This window comes from Schistocerca gregaria, chromosome 8, assembly GCF_023897955.1.
Source record: "Schistocerca gregaria isolate iqSchGreg1 chromosome 8, iqSchGreg1.2, whole genome shotgun sequence".
Lineage (NCBI taxonomy): Eukaryota > Metazoa > Arthropoda > Insecta > Orthoptera > Acrididae > Schistocerca > Schistocerca gregaria.
Window position 1 is genome coordinate 507,853,238 of NC_064927.1, and position 18,041 is coordinate 507,871,278.

The 18,041-nt window shown below is 45.3% G+C and overlaps 1 protein-coding gene across 2 annotated transcripts in view; it reads right to left on the bottom strand.

The window, feature by feature from the left end:
• Positions 1 to 18,041, bottom strand: part of LOC126283974 (glucose dehydrogenase [FAD, quinone]-like) — a 153,206-nt gene that overhangs the window by 51,491 nt on the left and 83,674 nt on the right. For both annotated transcript variants that reach the window (XM_049982434.1, XM_049982433.1), the window contains exon 2: positions 6,997 to 8,128. In XM_049982434.1, coding sequence (XP_049838391.1) covers positions 6,997 to 7,212 — 216 coding nt within the window. In that variant the 5' untranslated portion in view covers positions 7,213 to 8,128. The remainder of the gene's footprint in view (positions 1 to 6,996; positions 8,129 to 18,041) is intronic.

An 18,041-nucleotide genomic window follows, 5' to 3' on the forward strand; every position in this document is an offset into this window, starting at 1 on the left:
CTAGGGTATCCAAGTGTTCATGAAAATACAAAGGGCGTTCAATAAGTTATCCAAAACAAATTTTTATTTCCGCCAATTTTGGTTGAAAAAATTCGGAGTTTGTTGTGTGACATCTACATCTACATCTACATCCGTACTCCGCAAGCCACCTGACGGTGTGTGGCGGAGGGTACCCTGAGTACCTCTATCGGTTCTCCCTTCTATTCCAGTCTCGTATTGTACGTGGAAAGAAGGATTGTCGGTATGCTTCTGTGTGGGCTCTAATCTCTCTGATTTTATCCTCATGGTCTCTTCGCGAGATATACGTAGGAGGGAGCAATATACTGCTTGACTCTTCGGTGAAGGTATGTTCTCGAAACTTTAACAAAAGCCCGTACCGAGCTACTGAGCGTCTCTCCTGCAGAGTCTTCCACTGGAGTTTATCTATCATCTCCGTAACGCTTTCGCAATTACTAAATGATCCTGTAACGAAGCGCGCTGCTCTCCGTTCGATCTTCTCTATCTCTTCTATCAACCCTACCTGGTGCAGATCCCACACTGCTGAGCAGTATTCAAGCATTGGGCGAACAAGCGTACTGTAACCTACTTCCTTTGTTGTCGGATTGCATTTCCTTAGGATTCTTCCAATGAATCTCAGTCTGGCATCTGCTTTACCGACGATCAACTTTATATGATCATTCCATTTTAAATCACTCCTAATGCGTACGCCCAGATAATTTATGGAATTAACTGCTTCCAGTTGCTGACCTGCTATTTTGTAGCTAAATGATAAGGGACCTATCTTTCTATGTATTCGCATCACATTACACTTCGCTACATTGAGATTCAATTGCCATTCCGTGCACCATGCGTCAATTCGCTGCAGATCCCCCTGCATTTCAGTACAATTTTCCATTGTTGCAACCTCTCGATACACCACAGCATCATCTGCAAAAAGCCTCAGTGAACTTCCGATGTCATCCACCAGGTCATTTATGTATATTGTGAATAGCAACGGTCCTATGACACTCCCCTGAGGCACACCTGAAATCACTCTTACTTCGGAAGACTTCTCTCCATTGAGAATGACGTCCCGCGTTCTGTTATCTAGGAACTCCTCAATCCAATCACACAATTGATCTGATAGTCCGTATGCTCTTACTTTGTTCATTAAACGACTGTGGGGAACTGTGTCAAACGCCTTGCGGAAGTCAAGAAACACGGCATCTACCTGTGAACCCGTGTCTAAGGCCCTCTGAGTAGCGCGAGCTGGGTTTCACACGATCGTCTTTTTCGAAACCCATGCTGATTCCTACAGAGTAGATTTCTAGTCTCCAGAAAAGACATTATACTCGAACATAATACGTGTTCCAAAATTCTACAACTGATCGAAGTTAGAGATATAGGTCTATAGTTCTGCACATCTGTTCGACGTTCCTTCTTGAGAACGGGGATGACCTGTGCCCTTTTCCAATCCTTTGGAACGCTTCGCTCTTCTAGAGACCTACGGTACACCGCTGCAAGATGGGGGGCAAGTTCCTTCGCGTACTCTGTGTAAAATCGAACTGGTATCCTGTCAGGACCAGCGGCCTTTCCTCTTTTGAGCGATTTTAATTGTTTCTCTATCCCTCTGTCGTCTACTTCGATATCTACCATTTTGTCAACTGTGCGACAATCTAGAGAAGGAAGCACAGTGCAGTCTTCCTCTGTGAAACAGCTTTGGAAGAAGACATTTAGTAATTCGGCCTTTAGTCTGTCATCCTCTGTTTCAGTACCATTTTGGTCACAGAGTGTCTGGACATTTTGTTTTGATCCACCTACCGCTTTGACATAGGACCAAAATTTCTTAGGATTTTCTGCCAAGTCAGTACACAGAACTTTACTTTCGAATTCATTGAAAGCCTCTCGCATAGCCCTCCTCACACTACATTTCGCTTCGCGTAATTTTTGTTTGTCTGCAAGGCTTTGGCTATGTTTATGTTTGCTGTGAAGTTCCCTTTGCTTCCGCAGCAGTTTTCTAACTCGGTTGTTGTACCACGGTGGCTCTTTCCCATCTCTTACGATCTTGCTTGGCACATACTCATCTAACGCATATTGTACCATGGTTTTGAACTTTGTCCACTGATCCTCAACACTATCTGCACTTGAGACAAAACTTTTGTGTTGAGCCGTCAGGTACTCTGTAATCTGCTTTTTGTCACTTTTGCTAAACAGAAAAATCTTCCTACCTTTTTTAATATTTCTATTTACGGCTGAAATCATCGATGCAGTAACCGCTTTATGATCGCTGATTCCCTGTTCTGCATTAACTGATTCAAATAGTTCGGGTCTGTTTGTCACCAGAAGGTCTAATATATTATCGCCACGAGTCGGTTTTCTGTTTAACTGCTCAAGGTAGTTTTCAGATAAAGCACTTAAAAATATTTCACTGGATTCTTTGTCCCTGCCACCCGTTATGAACGTTTGAGTCTCCCAGTCTATATCCGGCAAATTAAAATCTCCACCCAGAACTATAACATGGTGGGGAAATCTACTCGAAATATTTTCCAAATTATTCTTCAGGTGCTGAGCCACAACAGCTGCTGAGCCCGGAGGCCTATAGAGACATCCAGTTACCATGTCTGAGCCTGCTTTAACCGTGACCTTCACCCAAATCATTTCACAATTCGAATCTCCGTCAATTTCCTTCGATACTATTGCACTTCTTATCGCTATAAACACGCCTCCCCCTTCACTGTCCAGCCTATCTATGCGGTATACATTCCAATCAGAGTTTAGGATTTCATTACTGTTTACGTCTGGTTTCAGCCAACTTTCTGTTCCTAGTACTATATGGGCGTTGTGACCGTTTATTAATGAGAGCAGTTCTGGGACCTTTCTATAGACGCTCCTGCAGTTTACTATTAGCACATTAATATTGTTATTCCTTGTTGCATTTTGCCTACTCCTGCCTTGCCGCGTCTCAGGAGGCGTCTTGTCGGGCCTAGGGAGGGAATTCTCTAACCTAAAAAAAACCCCATGTGCACTCCACACGTACTCCGCTACCATTGTAGCCGCTTCCGGCGTGTAGTGCACGCCTGACCTATTCAGGGGGACCCTACATTTCTCCACCCGATAGCGGAGGTCGAGAAATTTGCAACCCAGCTCTCCGCATAATCGTCTGAGCCTCTGGTTTAAACCTTCCACTCGGCTCCAAACCAGAGGACCGCGATCGGTTCTCGGAACGATACTACAAATAGTTACCTCTGATTCCACCCCGCGAGCGAGGCTTTCCACCTTCACCAACTCCGCCAACCGCCTGTACGAACTGAGGATGACCTCTGAACCCAGACGGCAAGAGTTATTGGTGCCGACATGAGCAACAATTTGCAGTCGGGTGCACCCAGTGCTCTCTATCGCCGCCGGTAGGGCCTCCGCCACATCTCGGATGAGACCCCCCGGCAAGCAGACAGAGTGAACACTGGCCTTCTTCCCCGACCTTTCCGCTATTTCCCTAAGGGGCTCCATCACCCGCCTAACGTTGGAGCTCCCAATAACTAATAAACCCCTCCCCCCGTGTGCTTGCTCGGACCTTGCTGAAGGAGCAGCCACATGTCCACTCACAGGCAGAGCGGGCGATGCCACACGGCCAGCCTTCACATTGACCCTCCGCCTCGTGCGTCGCGAACGCCGCTGAACCCGCCACTCCCCTTGGGGAGAGGGTGGCCCAACCGCGCCCGGTACCCGCGAAGATGTCTCGACAGCAGGGACAGTGGGTGAAGCATCTAACACCTGGGGTGCACCATGCGACGCACCAGACTCCCCACTGCCGCTACACTCCGAGGCAGCAGCCTGAACACGGCTGACCGCGGCCATCAACACGCTCAGCTGTTCGCGAAGAGTGGCCAGCTCCTCCTGCGTCCGTACACAGCAGTCACACATCCTATCCATCCTAAGAAATCAATTTACTATAGAGTGTTAATCAACTTTTAACTAGACTGCTAATTCACTAAAGGCGGTTGATTATTGACTAAACTGTGATTGCTAACCACTTCTTGTAGAAACAAGGAAAATAGCACTACCTGTCTCTGGACGGTATTGAAAACAAACACTAGCACTACTAGCACTATGGCTGACTAAAGGGACTCTCTGACTGTATTCAAAACAAACACGAGATCTATGGAATACTTAATAGCACTCTACTATTAAAGCTTCCTAAAAGAAGAAGTGACAAGTAAGAAAAATACAGATAATACTTAAATTAAGGTAGCTCGCTGCACAGCAGACGTGAAGCAGACGGCGGTTAGGGCGACATGGTGGACTATACCCGCTACGGCCCCTGCGGTTTCATGAACTTCCGATAGGTGGCGGCGCCGTACGTAGTCTTCAGAATGGCGTCTGTAATGAAAGTGCGTTCCAAGCGAAGAGCTGTCATCGAGTTTCTTTTGCCGGGGAACCAGAGCATCGCAGAACTAGTTAAACCTAACTAACCCAAGGACATCACGCACATCCATGCCCGAGGCAGTATTCGAACCTGCGACCGTAGCGGTCGTGCGGTTCCAGTCTGAAGTGCGTAGATCTGCTCGGCCACAACGGCCGGCCCCAGGAGAGCGTGCGTAAGTGGTTAGAAATAAGTAACATCTTACCTATGGAGCACAGGAAAAGCGTAACGTAGAGCTCCCGCGGGAAAGTCTGTAGAGCATTAGTTTCTTGTAGCAAGTGTCACGGGTTCGAGCACTGATTACACCAATTTTTGTACTGCAATAGGTGTGAAACTGTTATATGTGACAACATTATTCCTGAAATGTAAAAGAACGTTCAGAAATATCAATAACAATACTAATAACAAAAACAAAAACAATTAGTATTACTACCATTAATACTTCCACAAGCGTGATGCAATTGGTTTTTTTTTATTCTTTCGTTCCTAATGTCTTGTTTATTCTGTGAAACTACCAATGTTGTCATAGGTTTTCTACTTTCAAATAAACGAACCGCAAGTGGCTGCCAATAGACCCAATAGAACACTGCTATAAACTCCGAACAGTCCGTTTACATGTCTGGAACATATTCTCACATATAACTATTTCACACGTACTAAAGTACAGTACCAAGCCTCGAACCCAGGACCCTTGGTACGACAGACTAACGCTTTAACGACCTTCCCCGCTAGAGCACTAGACGACAAACATGACAGCTACGCATTTCCTGCGCTCCGTAGGTTAGATGTTAGTTATTACTTACCACTTACGCACTTTCTCCTGGACGAAGCACATAGCACGAACTATATCAGAGTTTTGTCTGATGCTCCATACATGCACAACGTTTTTTACCTGCCTGATTGTCTGAGATCAGGAGTTTTGGGTATGAGCAACGTCGGGTAAGCAGTTAGTACACAAATACAGGATGTCCAGAAAAGGACTCCCTGATTGCAAAATTAAATATCTCGAAAACAAAGATCGATAGAGGAATGCAGTAAATGGTATGTTTATTGTGAAAGCTGTAAGAAGTTTATACAGCAGTTTGAAATAATAGTTACAAAAGCTGCTAACAGATGGCGCTGTAATCGCCATACGTAATGCCTAGTATAAATAGTGATCCGAAGCCCAGAGCGATCAGTTCCACTGTTGAAACGTGAAAGGAGGTTAGCGTACCGAAGGAAGAGGTTAAAACCATGTACTCCATTGAACAACGCGTTTTTCTGGTGCTAGAGCACCACAGGTTAGAAGAGAGTCCTACGGCAACAAGGCAAAGTTTCCAAGCACAATTTAATGTTCCAAAAGGACCCCATGCGAAACCATTCGTACGCTCTTCGCAAAACAGGCAGCGTAACTGATGATCTAGTGGGGCATGTTGTACGCAAGCAAACCGCAGTTACGCCTGAAAATATCGCCGCAGTTTCTGGAATTATTCAGGGAAATCCAATGTCATCGGTCCGTAGAATTGCATCTGAGACTGGTTTGAAGCGTTCCAGCACGCAGAAAATACTGAGAAAGAGCCTACACATGTTTCCATTCAAAATTCAAACGCACCAGGCCATACCCGTACGAGCTGTGCAACAAAGGGTTGCCTTTGCTAATCAGATGCTCACAATGATTGATAGTGAAGGATTTGATGTTTGCTGCATCTGGTTTACAGATGAAGCACACTTCCACCTGAATGGATACGTAAATAAGGAGAACTGGCGATTTTGGGGTACCGAAAAGCCATATTGGTGTGAAGCGAAACCCCTGTATTCTCCTAAAGTTACTGTGTTAGCTGCAGTATGCAGCAGAGGCATTATTGGCTCTTTTTTCATTCGAGAAACGGTCACTGGTGCACGTTACGTTCCAATTTTGGAACAATTTCTCGCCACAGAGCCAGCGTTACAGGATCGACCAGGTACTGAAGGTTTATGCAAGATGGAGCCCTACCACATCGGACCGAACAAGTGTTTCGCTTTCTTGAGGAATACTTCGGGAATCGAGTCATTGCTTTGGAATATCCCAAATTTACTGGTGCAGGCATGGATTGGCCTCCATATTCGTCGGACTTGACTCCTTGTGACTTTTTTGTGGTGAAAGACATGGTCTACCCGAAGCATCCCGCCACGCTGGACGAGCTTGAATCGGCGATCTCTGTGGCATGTGAATCCATTTCGGTTGAGACACTACGAAATGTGATGGCGAATTTCATTCTTCGTTTGCGCCACCTCTGCAGTGTCAATGGTGAACATTTTGAAAAGATTGTGATGTGATTGTTTGCAAAGATTGTTTTCATACGATTATTTCACTTATGTATGCAGATATGAACTGTACAACGTACAGCGCCATCTGTTAGCAGCTTTCGTAACTATTATTTCAAAGTGCTGTATAAACCTCTTACAGCTTTCACAATAAACATACCGTTATCGAGATATTTAATTTTGAAATCAGGGAGCCCTTTTGTGGCCACAGTCCCTGACGGATGGTTTCATCGGCGTTTGTCACGCGTGAACACTACTCGTCCTGTAGAACCGAGCTTTCGACATCAGGAGCAGAGGTGTCGGGCCCGCAGTACCTCGGAGAGCCTGCTGGCCACGACGGCGCCCGCCGAGCCGCCCCCGACGACGATGAAGTCGTAGTGCGACTGGAGGCGGCGCGCGTCCGGCACCTTGGACTCCGGGTCGAGCCCGTCGTAGCGGTAGTAGAGCACGCCGGCCACCAGCAGAGGCGCCAGCCACAGCGACGTCTTGAGCGCCGCCGTCGCCGCCGCCACGCCCACCCCCAGCAGCATCTCCTGACCGCGGACGGTCACGGCCTCGCAGACACGCGACCTCCCTCTGAGAGGCCTCCCCCCGCTCACTTACAACTGCTCACAGGTACTCAAGGACGTGTCTGTCTTCAAGAGGAACACAGCAATGGACTAGCACAACATATGGCACTGGTTGGGTTGCTGACGGTACAACTAGCTCCCACACTCCTAAAACGCGTCAAAACGTGCAAGTGAATGTTTATACACAATAGCCTGTGTCGGAGTGAAGTATTCGTTGCTCCACTCCACTTAGAAGTAAGACATAATACACGAACTGGAACAAAACTACAAATGCACACTGGATGCCTGTCGTGAAAATAAAACCACGGCTACTTAGATTTAGAAATAAAATATAAAGAAGAATGTGTGGATGATTTTGTGACTAGACTGTTACTAGATTTTCACGGAGAAGCGTTGCAACTACAGGACATATAAATTTGCGAGAGTGCTGACAACTATGAAGTTAGCACTATAACGCACTTTCTCAGTGTTCCTTTTGCCTCTTCGAGTATTTACAGCAGTGGCACATACTAAGTGCTACAGTATGGTCCCGTGCCTATGAAAAATGACAAGAATTCGAATTTCATGCTAATCACACTTGACTAGTTCTTCGTCGTTATTTGCTCATGCTGAGAAATGAAGAACGATTCCTTCCTCACTGGCTCGTAACCGCGTTAACAGTTCAGTGACACGTCCCCGTAAGCAGTCCGCCGTTAGGCGGGTCGTGGAAGCGCTTCCGTTATCCTCCTTATGTCGGCAGAGTTCAGTGCCGATCGCCACGACTCCTTGTGACACAACTCGAAGAAGAGTATCTTTGATGTTTCGCGGCGGAGGGCGGCGGACGCACTTCGTAGGGCGGTACGTGTTTCGTGGAAGTCGCACGTCGTCATCACTGCACCTGTTAACAGAAAGAGAGAAACGTAAGGATTGTTTCTCTTTACTGTTGTATATTGCGACGGTACTAAATATAAGATTTGCGAGCAAAGCTGGTTTAGGTGTTGGGAAGCATTGTCTCCACAGTTGTGATTCAGTCGGTTTTTACAATTACTTCATACTTATAACGCCAAAATAGTGTATTAGTAGGCAAGTATAAGCGGAAAAGAAAACTGGTACGCATGCAGTACATGAACTGCATATCTGAGTTTGGAAAGCAATTCGCTGAACGATTATCTGATGAACCGCTACATAAAGGTATCATGAAACTGTGTTAACATGTAGCCTTGAAAGAAAGTGTAAGTAGGTTGTTTGGGTTTTTATGTGGGTAACGCCACGTAGTGCTCTATATGAAAATCGCTGACTGTGCTGTGTGCAGTCTGTGGCTGGTTTGCATTGTTGGAATATTCGCCATTGCGGCGTTGGGCAGTTGGCTGTTAACAGCGCGTAGCGTTGTGCTGTTGGATGAGCCGCCAGCAGTGGTGGATGTGGAGAGAGAAATGACGGAGTTTTGAGCGCAGATGATCTGGACGTGTGTCCATCAGACACAGTAAATTTGTAACACTGGATGTCATATATATACGACTTTTGAATACTATTAAGGTAAAGACATTGTTTGTTCTTTATCAAAATCTTTCATTTGCTAACTATGCCTATCAGTACTTACTGCCTTCAGTATTTAGTATTTCTGTGAGGTAAGTGATTCATGAAAGGTACAGGTTATTGTTAGTCAGGGCCATTCTTTTGTAGGGATTATTGAAAGTCAGATTGCGTTGCGCTAAAAATATTGTGTGTCAGTTTAGTGATGATCAGAATAAGTAAAGAGAGTAATGTCTGAGTACGTTCAGTTTTGCTCAGCTGTTTGAAAAGCAAATAACGTAAGAGGTTTACAGGCACAGTAATTCATAATTTTTTCTAAGGGGACGTTTCATTAAAGTTCTTGCCATACAACTTTCTGAGTACGCTTCCGGCGTCACCGTTGTTTCGGAGGTCTTACAAATCATCCCTAGAAGAAGAATCTAGCATCGGCTTGAAATATTGATAAACAATATAACAAGCTCTGACCTAATACGATTATGGCAACGACCGGAATAATTACCTACCTTACAATCAAAATTTTCTCCTTTTTTCACCTTATCTGTGTAATGACACATTATTTCATTAATTCCATTGCGTTGTGCATCATCAAAGATTGTGATTTAAGAAGTAACCGCGTGATTAATTCGATGACTCCCTGAATTTTTTATAATGGCCTGGTGCTTCCTGTACGAATATTCGAGTGGCATCCTGGAGACATTTTTGCTGGTGGCTCAGAAGTTAGATGCGAGAGTCGACTTGGCCCCCACAGGCGAGGCAAACATGAGTCGCTCCAGCAGAAGGGTTAGTCATAAGCTCATGTATGCGCGATCGTCTTGCAGCTAAGTTCTCAAGACATTCTTGGTCATGCATCTTGCTTCCACCTGCACACAGTTTCCTCCTTTTGCTGCGATCGTCAGCGAATTGATCCCATTTGTCACTGTCAATATTAAATGCGCACATAGTACGCTTGACGCAAAACCTAAAGCGTGGTGAAGGTCATTCACGACGTCTCTTTGCTCCTGCCATTTCACTGAGTAATTTGCGTAGCGGCAGACGGGAGTGGTCGATACGACGCAGGTGTCCTGTCCACCGCAGGCGACTTTGCTTGAGCGTGGCAGTGACACTCTGTTGTTTTGCAGTTTTCAGAACCGCTTCATTTGTCACATGATCCATGATATTCCCAAGATGCTCCGTAAGCACCGCAGGTGAAAGGCGTTGAGCTTTCGTTCATGTTCGGCATACGAAGTCCAAGTCTCAGCTGCACACGAGAGAGTACTCAGCACACATGATTGAGACACAAGTATATTTGTGGACAATGTAAGGTGTTTGTTGTTCCAAGCTCGTGTGCCGAGCCTTCCGAATGTATGACAGCCTTTCCTATTCGTGCATTTATCTCGTCATCCAGGCAGAGACTTTCTGTCATTATTGAACCAAATTAGCAGAATTTAACGACTACCTTCAAATAGGAGTCGTCCAGTATGATGACAGGCGGATCTGTGTATCCTTGTGCCATGACAATCGACTTCTTTACGTTTATAGACTGGAGAAGAGCTTGTATGACGTAGAGAATTCATCCATAAGCTCTTGCAGATCGTCTTGAGCATACGCTACAAATGCAGCATCGTCAGAAAATAAAAGGCTGTTTACAAGCAAGTCTTCTCGGAAGCACTTGGATCTGAGTAGAGAAATGTTGGGAGAGCTTCCCACCACCTCTGGTATACAGATGAATGCCCAGGTTAGTTTCACCAAAAGCGATGCTGAGGAAAAAATATTGAACAGAGTGGGAGCCAATAAGTAGCCTTGACGAATCCCTCTTTTCACGGGTCAGATGTGATTCCGTCGAAGACCACAGCACCTTCCATATCTTCGTGAAAATCCATCATCAAGAACTTCGGAGGACATCCTATCTTCAAAAGTACTGTATACAGTCCATCTCTGCGGACTGTGTCGAAAGCCTTGTTTAGATCGCTAAAGGCAATGAACAGAGGGGTTTTCTGCTCGCGGCACTTTTCCTGAATTTGCCGGAGTGTGAAAATCGTATCAACTGTAGATCGTTGGGGACGAAATCCACATTGTTCCTGAGGGTATACGCGCTCGGCGAGCTCCTGAAGTCTGCGCAACAGCACACGGGTAAATGTTTTTCCATGCATACTCAGAAGTGAGATTCCACGGTGGCAGTTTCAGTCGTCGCGATCACCTTTACCTTCGTATAAAGTAACAATATTGGCATCGCGCCTGTCTTGCGGCACAGGACCCTCAGCCCAGCATTTAAGTTAAGAGGTTGAAAATCAGCGGAAAAACTGGCTTAAATCTTACAATTTCTGTGGAGATGTTGTCTTTGCCAGGGCACCCCGCTCATTTAAGCTGTTCAGTTGCCATTTGAAGTTCCTCCATAGCAGGCGTGACTTCCAAGTCATGGTAAGGTGTCATCTGAGGAATTTCATCCATTGAGTTTGGACTTATGCTGATGGAATGTGAGTAGAGGAACGTTCTACCCAACGGTGCAATTGACGATTTCGATCTGTGATGGCTCTTGCACCTATTTCCTTAAGTGGTACGCTCGTTTTTGGAATTATAGTAGTAATGGCGTGTGACGAGGGCCTCTCGTCGGGTACACCGTTCGCCTGGTGCAAGTCTTTCGATTTGACGCCACTTCGGCGACTTGCGCGTCGATGGGGATGAAATGATGATGATTATGACAACACAACACTCAGTCCCTGAGCGGAGAAAATCTCCGACGCAGCCGGGAATCGAACGCGGCCCTTAGGATTGACAGTCCGTCGCGCTGACTCTTTTTTTTTGTCTCATTTTGTTCTAAACTGTTCGTTGAGTTTGTTCGTGGCGGACTTCCGATGACACCCGTTCAGGTTGTTCGTTGATCCGTTCACTCAGGTAGCTAGACCCTCCGACCGAACACGCTGAGCTACCGTGCCGGCAAACCACTCAGCTACCGGGCGCAGACGTCTTTGGAATGGGTCCGATGGCCCGTTTGATGCCCGACTACACACCACCAATGGTGGAAGCATTGAAACATTCCTGTGTGTCAGTGCAAAGTTGCTCCTAATAGGAACTGATGCATTTTCGGACAGTGCGTTGAACAGCTGCCTTTGCTTTGCTTAAATTCCTGCGTGTAGAATTGCATGGGTTTTTATGCCAGATGACAGTGGCCTGACGCTTAGCCTCAAGCAGAGGTACCAGGACATCTACGTTCTCGATTAACCAATCGTGGGATTTTGCTTCCAGATTACCTGACACATTTCCAGCCGTAACAGTAAGAAGCGATTTTATCTTGTGCCATTCTTCAGAAATAGGAGCGGCTGGGTCCCAGGGATCCACTTATTTTCGTATTTCGTCACTAAATACTTCTACTGCAGCAGCGTTTCTTGTTTGCAAAGATTAATTTCTGTTTTGGAAGGTGGTCTCGCAGATTGAAACGTTTTAGTTACTAAGCGCTACTAGTGGATGATCCGTGTAACAGTCTGCTCTAAGCAAAGAATGTGTGTGAGGAAAGCAACGGAGATCTTCCCTTTTAGTTAGAATAAGATCTAATTGGTGTCACTGTTTTGAGCGGGGGTGCATCCAGGAAACCTTGTGGTTCAGTTTGCCCTTAAAGTATGTATTGGTGACACACAACTGACACTCTGCACACATTTCAAGCAACCGTAGACCATTTTCATTCATGTTGCCCCCCTTGGTGTTAGCCTCGGCAGTCAGACCAAGTGGCGAAATCACTAGCAATACGAGCAATGAATTCGCCAAGGATGCACAGACGGTCCCCAGAGTGCACTCCTTGTATCACATCGCTGAGTTGTTCATAAAACTGATCCTTGGCATCTGCAGCTAAGTGTTGGTGCATAAACAGATATCAGCGTCAGTGTTCCACTATTTTTTTGTGAAACGGAGAGTCATAATGTCTTCTGAGATCCGAATCGGATTTTCGGTACAACACAACAAGTCATTGCGGACAGCAAAACCGATTCCTTGCTGCCTGGGGCTAGCAACATCTCTGCCCTTCCAGAAGAAAGTGTAGTTTTTTTCCCCCCGTATTGAGCCTCTTCCTGGCAGCCTGGTCTCCCGCAGAGCTGCTATAGCGATGTTGAGCCTGACTAGCTCTAAGTCGGTAGCAGCCGTTTTGCGCAGCGGTGTGAGCTTCCGCAGGTGTCCGGGAAGCCTTGCAGCGTAGTGCGGATGTTCCGTGTACCGATGCGTCATGAAATATCTCTACTTTTTATTTTTGTAGCAGCGGGTGCCGATATTAAGGTGACGACTTTAGCAGTGCTATAGTGCGCGTCATTTACGACGGCGGCCGAGTTTAGGTTCGTTCTGCGCATCTGACGTCACAAAACGCAGTCAGCCAATGAAGAGAGGACGACGTTGTCAGAGCTCGACTGCAGTGCAGAGCACGGACGAGTGTCTTCAGTTTTACAAACGATCAGTCATAAATAAAGTAATTGAACAAAAGCAATGTCTTGATAGCAGACTTTCTTTTATAGAAAGTTTGGAAAAAGCATTCTTTATACCAATTGCTTCATATTCTATCAATTAATCAAACCAAACATGCAATAAGCCTCCTAATTCAGGCGATAACGAGGAAAGGTGTTTGTATCATTCTCACGAACCGCTTTTTCGCAACAAAGAACAAGGGTAATTGTTTATTTCCTATTGTACTTCGACGAAACGTGAGTAATTCATAGTCATGCCAACAGCGTTTGTCGGTATTTTGCGTGTTATTTTAGAGTCCTCCAGGTCAACTGTTGAACGATGAGCGGCGTTAGGGTAATGGTTAAGGTGACGCCGGCACGGTAGCTGAGTGTGTTCGGTCGAGGGTTACCTGCCCTCTGTAATAAAAAACTGAGTTAATGGATCAACGACGAACTGAAACGGGTGTCTTGCGATGTCCGCCCCGTGCAGATATAACGAACAAAATGATTTTTTTTTTTTTTTAAAGAAAAGGCGTTTGACTAATGAACGAAAGGTTCTGAGGTCAAACCTTGCTCGGATCTAAATATTTTCTTTATTTAAAAACAATATCGAAGTGTCTTACTTCAAGAATTTTATTCGTTTCAATGTACTTTTTTGAAATTTCTAGTGCTTTGTCGCTTCATTATAATCGTAATAAGTTCTCGGTTTTTCCAATTTTGTCCTCCAATATTTATTTTCATAGCAATTAAAAACAATGAAGACATACAATATTCATGTAATCTGTTTTGTTTGTATAACTTCTCTTCCACAGTTGCTGTTTTACTATCCATATTGAGATATATTCCTTTGCGCCAGTATTAAAAGTATTATTTAGAGCAGAATTTCGGCTCGTACGTTGCCGAGCTACTTGAATGTCTGACGGAATTCTTTGGTTCGCTGCTTTGGCAACATCATATTCAATGTTTTCGTCGACTGATCTATATTTGACAAGTATTTGCTGTCCGTTGTGACAAACACAACTTGTTTGCGCACTGCGCCTCACTGGCAATATATTTTAGTTTATATGTTTTATTACGTCCACAATTCAGTTTTGTGTACGTTGCCAACTTTGTTTTTAATCAGAACGTTTTAGAAAAAGCGAAATGACTCTGGTGTAAATAAAAGTTACATTACAGTCGTTAAAGACGGAATATTTCCCAGCATTACATACGACACCTATCTGAAATTTAAGTATCTTGTCCACATTTCATTCTCAACATTGTGGTAACTAAAATCGAAGTATACCCTGTGGACTTTTACCTCTGCAAACTCTTCAGAATTTCGTGCAATGTTTTACTACATTTACTGCTGCACAATAACTGCGTTGAACATCTAAACAAAATTAAGTCATTTATGGGGGAAGGTATCAGTCAAGAAGATGTGTAATAAATCAAATTTTTTGGGAGAAATAGTATTTGTGAAATCGAATGATATGTGTGGCAAAGCAGTCGCAACACTATGTGTCTGCAAAGGCGAGCATTGCAGTGATGACAAAATCTCGCACAATGCGGAATGCAGGGAGCACGTCTCTGTAGCAGCGAAAGGCTTGATGCGGCCGTGGTGGCTTCAAAAAATGGCTCAAATGTCTCTCAGCACTGTGAACATCACACACATCCATGCCCGAGGCAGGATTCGAACCTGCGACCGTAGCAGTCGCACGGTTCCGGACTGAGCGCCTAGAACCGCTAGACCACCGCGGCCGGCCGTGATGGCTTCACTTCATAAACTGCGCGCTGCCCCCTAAACGTAAGTTTGCGAACTATACTATACTATGGAGCTGCTTCTCTTGGCGCGTGCGTCGTGTGCAACTGGCAACGCAGCAATCTCCCGCGTCTGGGCGGGCATGCGCGAGGCGCCAAGACAAAAGAATTGAACTATAGTACTCCAGGCGCCGAATGGAACACTCTGCACCAGGAGGGGCGAGCACCTGGCTGGCTGGGGGCTGCCCGGCTCCAAGCGGAAGCCGACTCGCCAACGGACCTGCGTCGGGCCCTCCCACTGTCAACAGCGACCGCTGGCGCCCGCTCCTAAGCACACTACAGCGAGCTTGTGACGGGTAACTGCCGCCATCCGTGTTGTTTTCGCACGCACGGGGTGTCCCGTCCGTGGACGCTGCTGCTGCAGATTGTAGGTGACGGCGAGCTCGCCCAATACTCGTGCCACCCTCTCGGCCCGGCTGACTGGTTCCACAGGAGCCAAACTACGCGACGTGAGGAGGCAGGTTGGCTGCAGGCAATTGCCGCTCATTTGCTGTTAGTATTTACCAGTAACTGTACCACCGATTCTTTAAAGAATCTAACGCCCTTGTATAAAACAGCTTCAACCGCCTGATTACTTTGCTAATGAGTTAAATTGTTACATATTTTACGTCAAGTATTTATACTAGAAAAACTTCAGAAAATGTGTGGTATCGTGTGTAAAGATCGTTGGAAACTAAACTAACTGCTCTCATTCTGGAAAAGTACGGTCTTGTGTAATCTGCGTGTCGTAAGTTACGCTGCGTAAAGACCCGTACACAGTTTCTAACTGTAGTGCTTCTCGTACTGTGCTAAACCTTCGACATAAGGTTATAGCTTTTCATGAGAATATTTTAACAGCAGAAACAGTCTAAAAAGTTTGTAAGGGTGTTGCAGGGCAGATTGGGCTGAGAAATAATTGTTAAGAAAAAAAATTCGATACGTTCCGCCATTTACGAGCTATTTAGCATTGAAGTTGGCCAGTAAGGTAAACTCGAAAACTTGTAAACACTAAAATGCGGTAGCGCACCGACATATGTGGGTCCATGAGTTACCACTTTTTAAAATGCTCATTACCACTTGAAATGTACCTTTTTCGGATGTGATAAATTTAAACTAAGTGAACAAAAGCTACGTTTATTCGGTTTGAGGTAAAAAACGAAGAACACGTTTGGCGACTGTCTCTGGCAAGCTGCTTGAATTTGCGCGTGCTACAACCTGATCGCCTGACTTCAGTGCTAATAACTCGGAAACGACACACTGTATCGAATTCTTGTTCTTAACAGTTATTTCTCAGCGCAACCTACCCTGCTACACCCTTGCAAGCTGTTTAGACTGTTTCTGACCACACTGTATATTAAGGCGTCCTGGCGCTCCAGCCGAATCTCGTGCCTCGGTCTCCCTAATAACCTGTCCTGTGTGCTTTCAGACGTCAAACTTCTACAGGTCACACTCCTTTCTCTTCCTTAAATCCATTTCAGTCGCGGCCTTCCTATGCGCCTTCTGTTCGTCGGTGTATATACGAATATATTCCTCGGTGCTCTTTCTTGTCCCATTCTCGTTAAACGCCCAGAAAGGAAAATTGTCTACTTCCTTTTTCATCCATTATGATATTTTCATGTGTGCTGTTTCCATTCCACACTCTAATTTGTTCTGTATTCCAAATGGGAGCTCCTTGATACTCGTCTCAGAAAGTCGAGTTCTAGTACTGCTTCAATCTTCTTGCGGCTCTTCACTGTTAGTCGTCTAGCACTCCGAACAATAGCTGGTAACTGGAAGATTAATGGCTATATGTATATTTTGTTTTGCATCAGATTCTTGTGGACCACGAAAGGGAGTTCAGTTTTGATACTGCTCTTCTTCCTGAGCTAGACGTGCTTTTATGTTATATTTACATGATCCGTAATTTTTAATTACGCTTCCTAGGGATTTATACCTCTCACAGTGTAAACACACTGTATTGTATTTCAAGACCTGTTATCCCGTCTTCTTTTATGTTCAACTTAAGGCCCCACTTGCTGTATTCTTCTATTACTTTTCTCACAATATAGGAGATATCTTGCTCACGGTCGCGACCACCGTCTCGTCATCTGTGAATAAAAAGATGTACACACAGTGGTGTTCTAAACGAATTCCCATTCTACTGTATTCATTTTTCAGTTCTGTGTAGTGATTTATGGATACAATGATATCAGAAAAGCGTCAAAGTTACACACAAGTTTGTCCATATTTAAATGGCGATCTGTTTCGGACCTCAGTCCTTTATGAAGCCATCCACGTAAGTCCTGCCAAAGCAACATAATGTTTGTGCGCCGGCCACATTGCTTGAATGAGTGACAAAGCGCAGTTCCTATTGGACACTACACTCCAGTACTGCAAGCAGCATCTTGCATAGTTTTGTGATCTCATTGTATCCACAAATCGGAACGGGAAAATGAATGAAATAAAATGGGAATTATGTTAGAAGACCACTATGGCTTGGCTCTGAGCACTATGGGACTTGACATCTGAGGTCATCAGTTCCCTAGAACTTAGCACTACTTAAACCTAACTAACCTAAGGACATCACACACATCCATGCCCGAGGCAGGATTCGAACCTGCGACCATAGCGGTCGCGCGGTTCCACACTGTAGCGCCTAGAACCGTTCGGCAAGACCACTACACGTGTACCATTTCTTCGCAGATGGCCAGACGGTGCCCGCAGCACTGGACTGACTATCGTGTACAAGTGGTGCAGGTACCTAGCCACTCATATGAGCACTGTGGCCAGCGAACACACCTTATGGTGCTGTGGTAAGACGAAGGTGGATGGACTAATGTCCCACACCGGCCTCGATTTAAATGAAAACAAACTGTGCAACTGTGACGGTTCTGTAATTTAACTGAGTCATAGTAAGTTGCTTCTTATTGCCATCCTGCGTGCTGGAAAAGAGTAGAGTTGTAGATATACTTTGAACAACGTTGAAAATAAACAACAACCTTCTTTCAATCCTTTACTTATTTTAAACGATTTGGAGATGGCAGATCCTTATTCTTTCTTGCACGTAGTTGTAGACGTTATACGCAGTTGTTATATATGACGGGTCAGTGCCAGATAGTT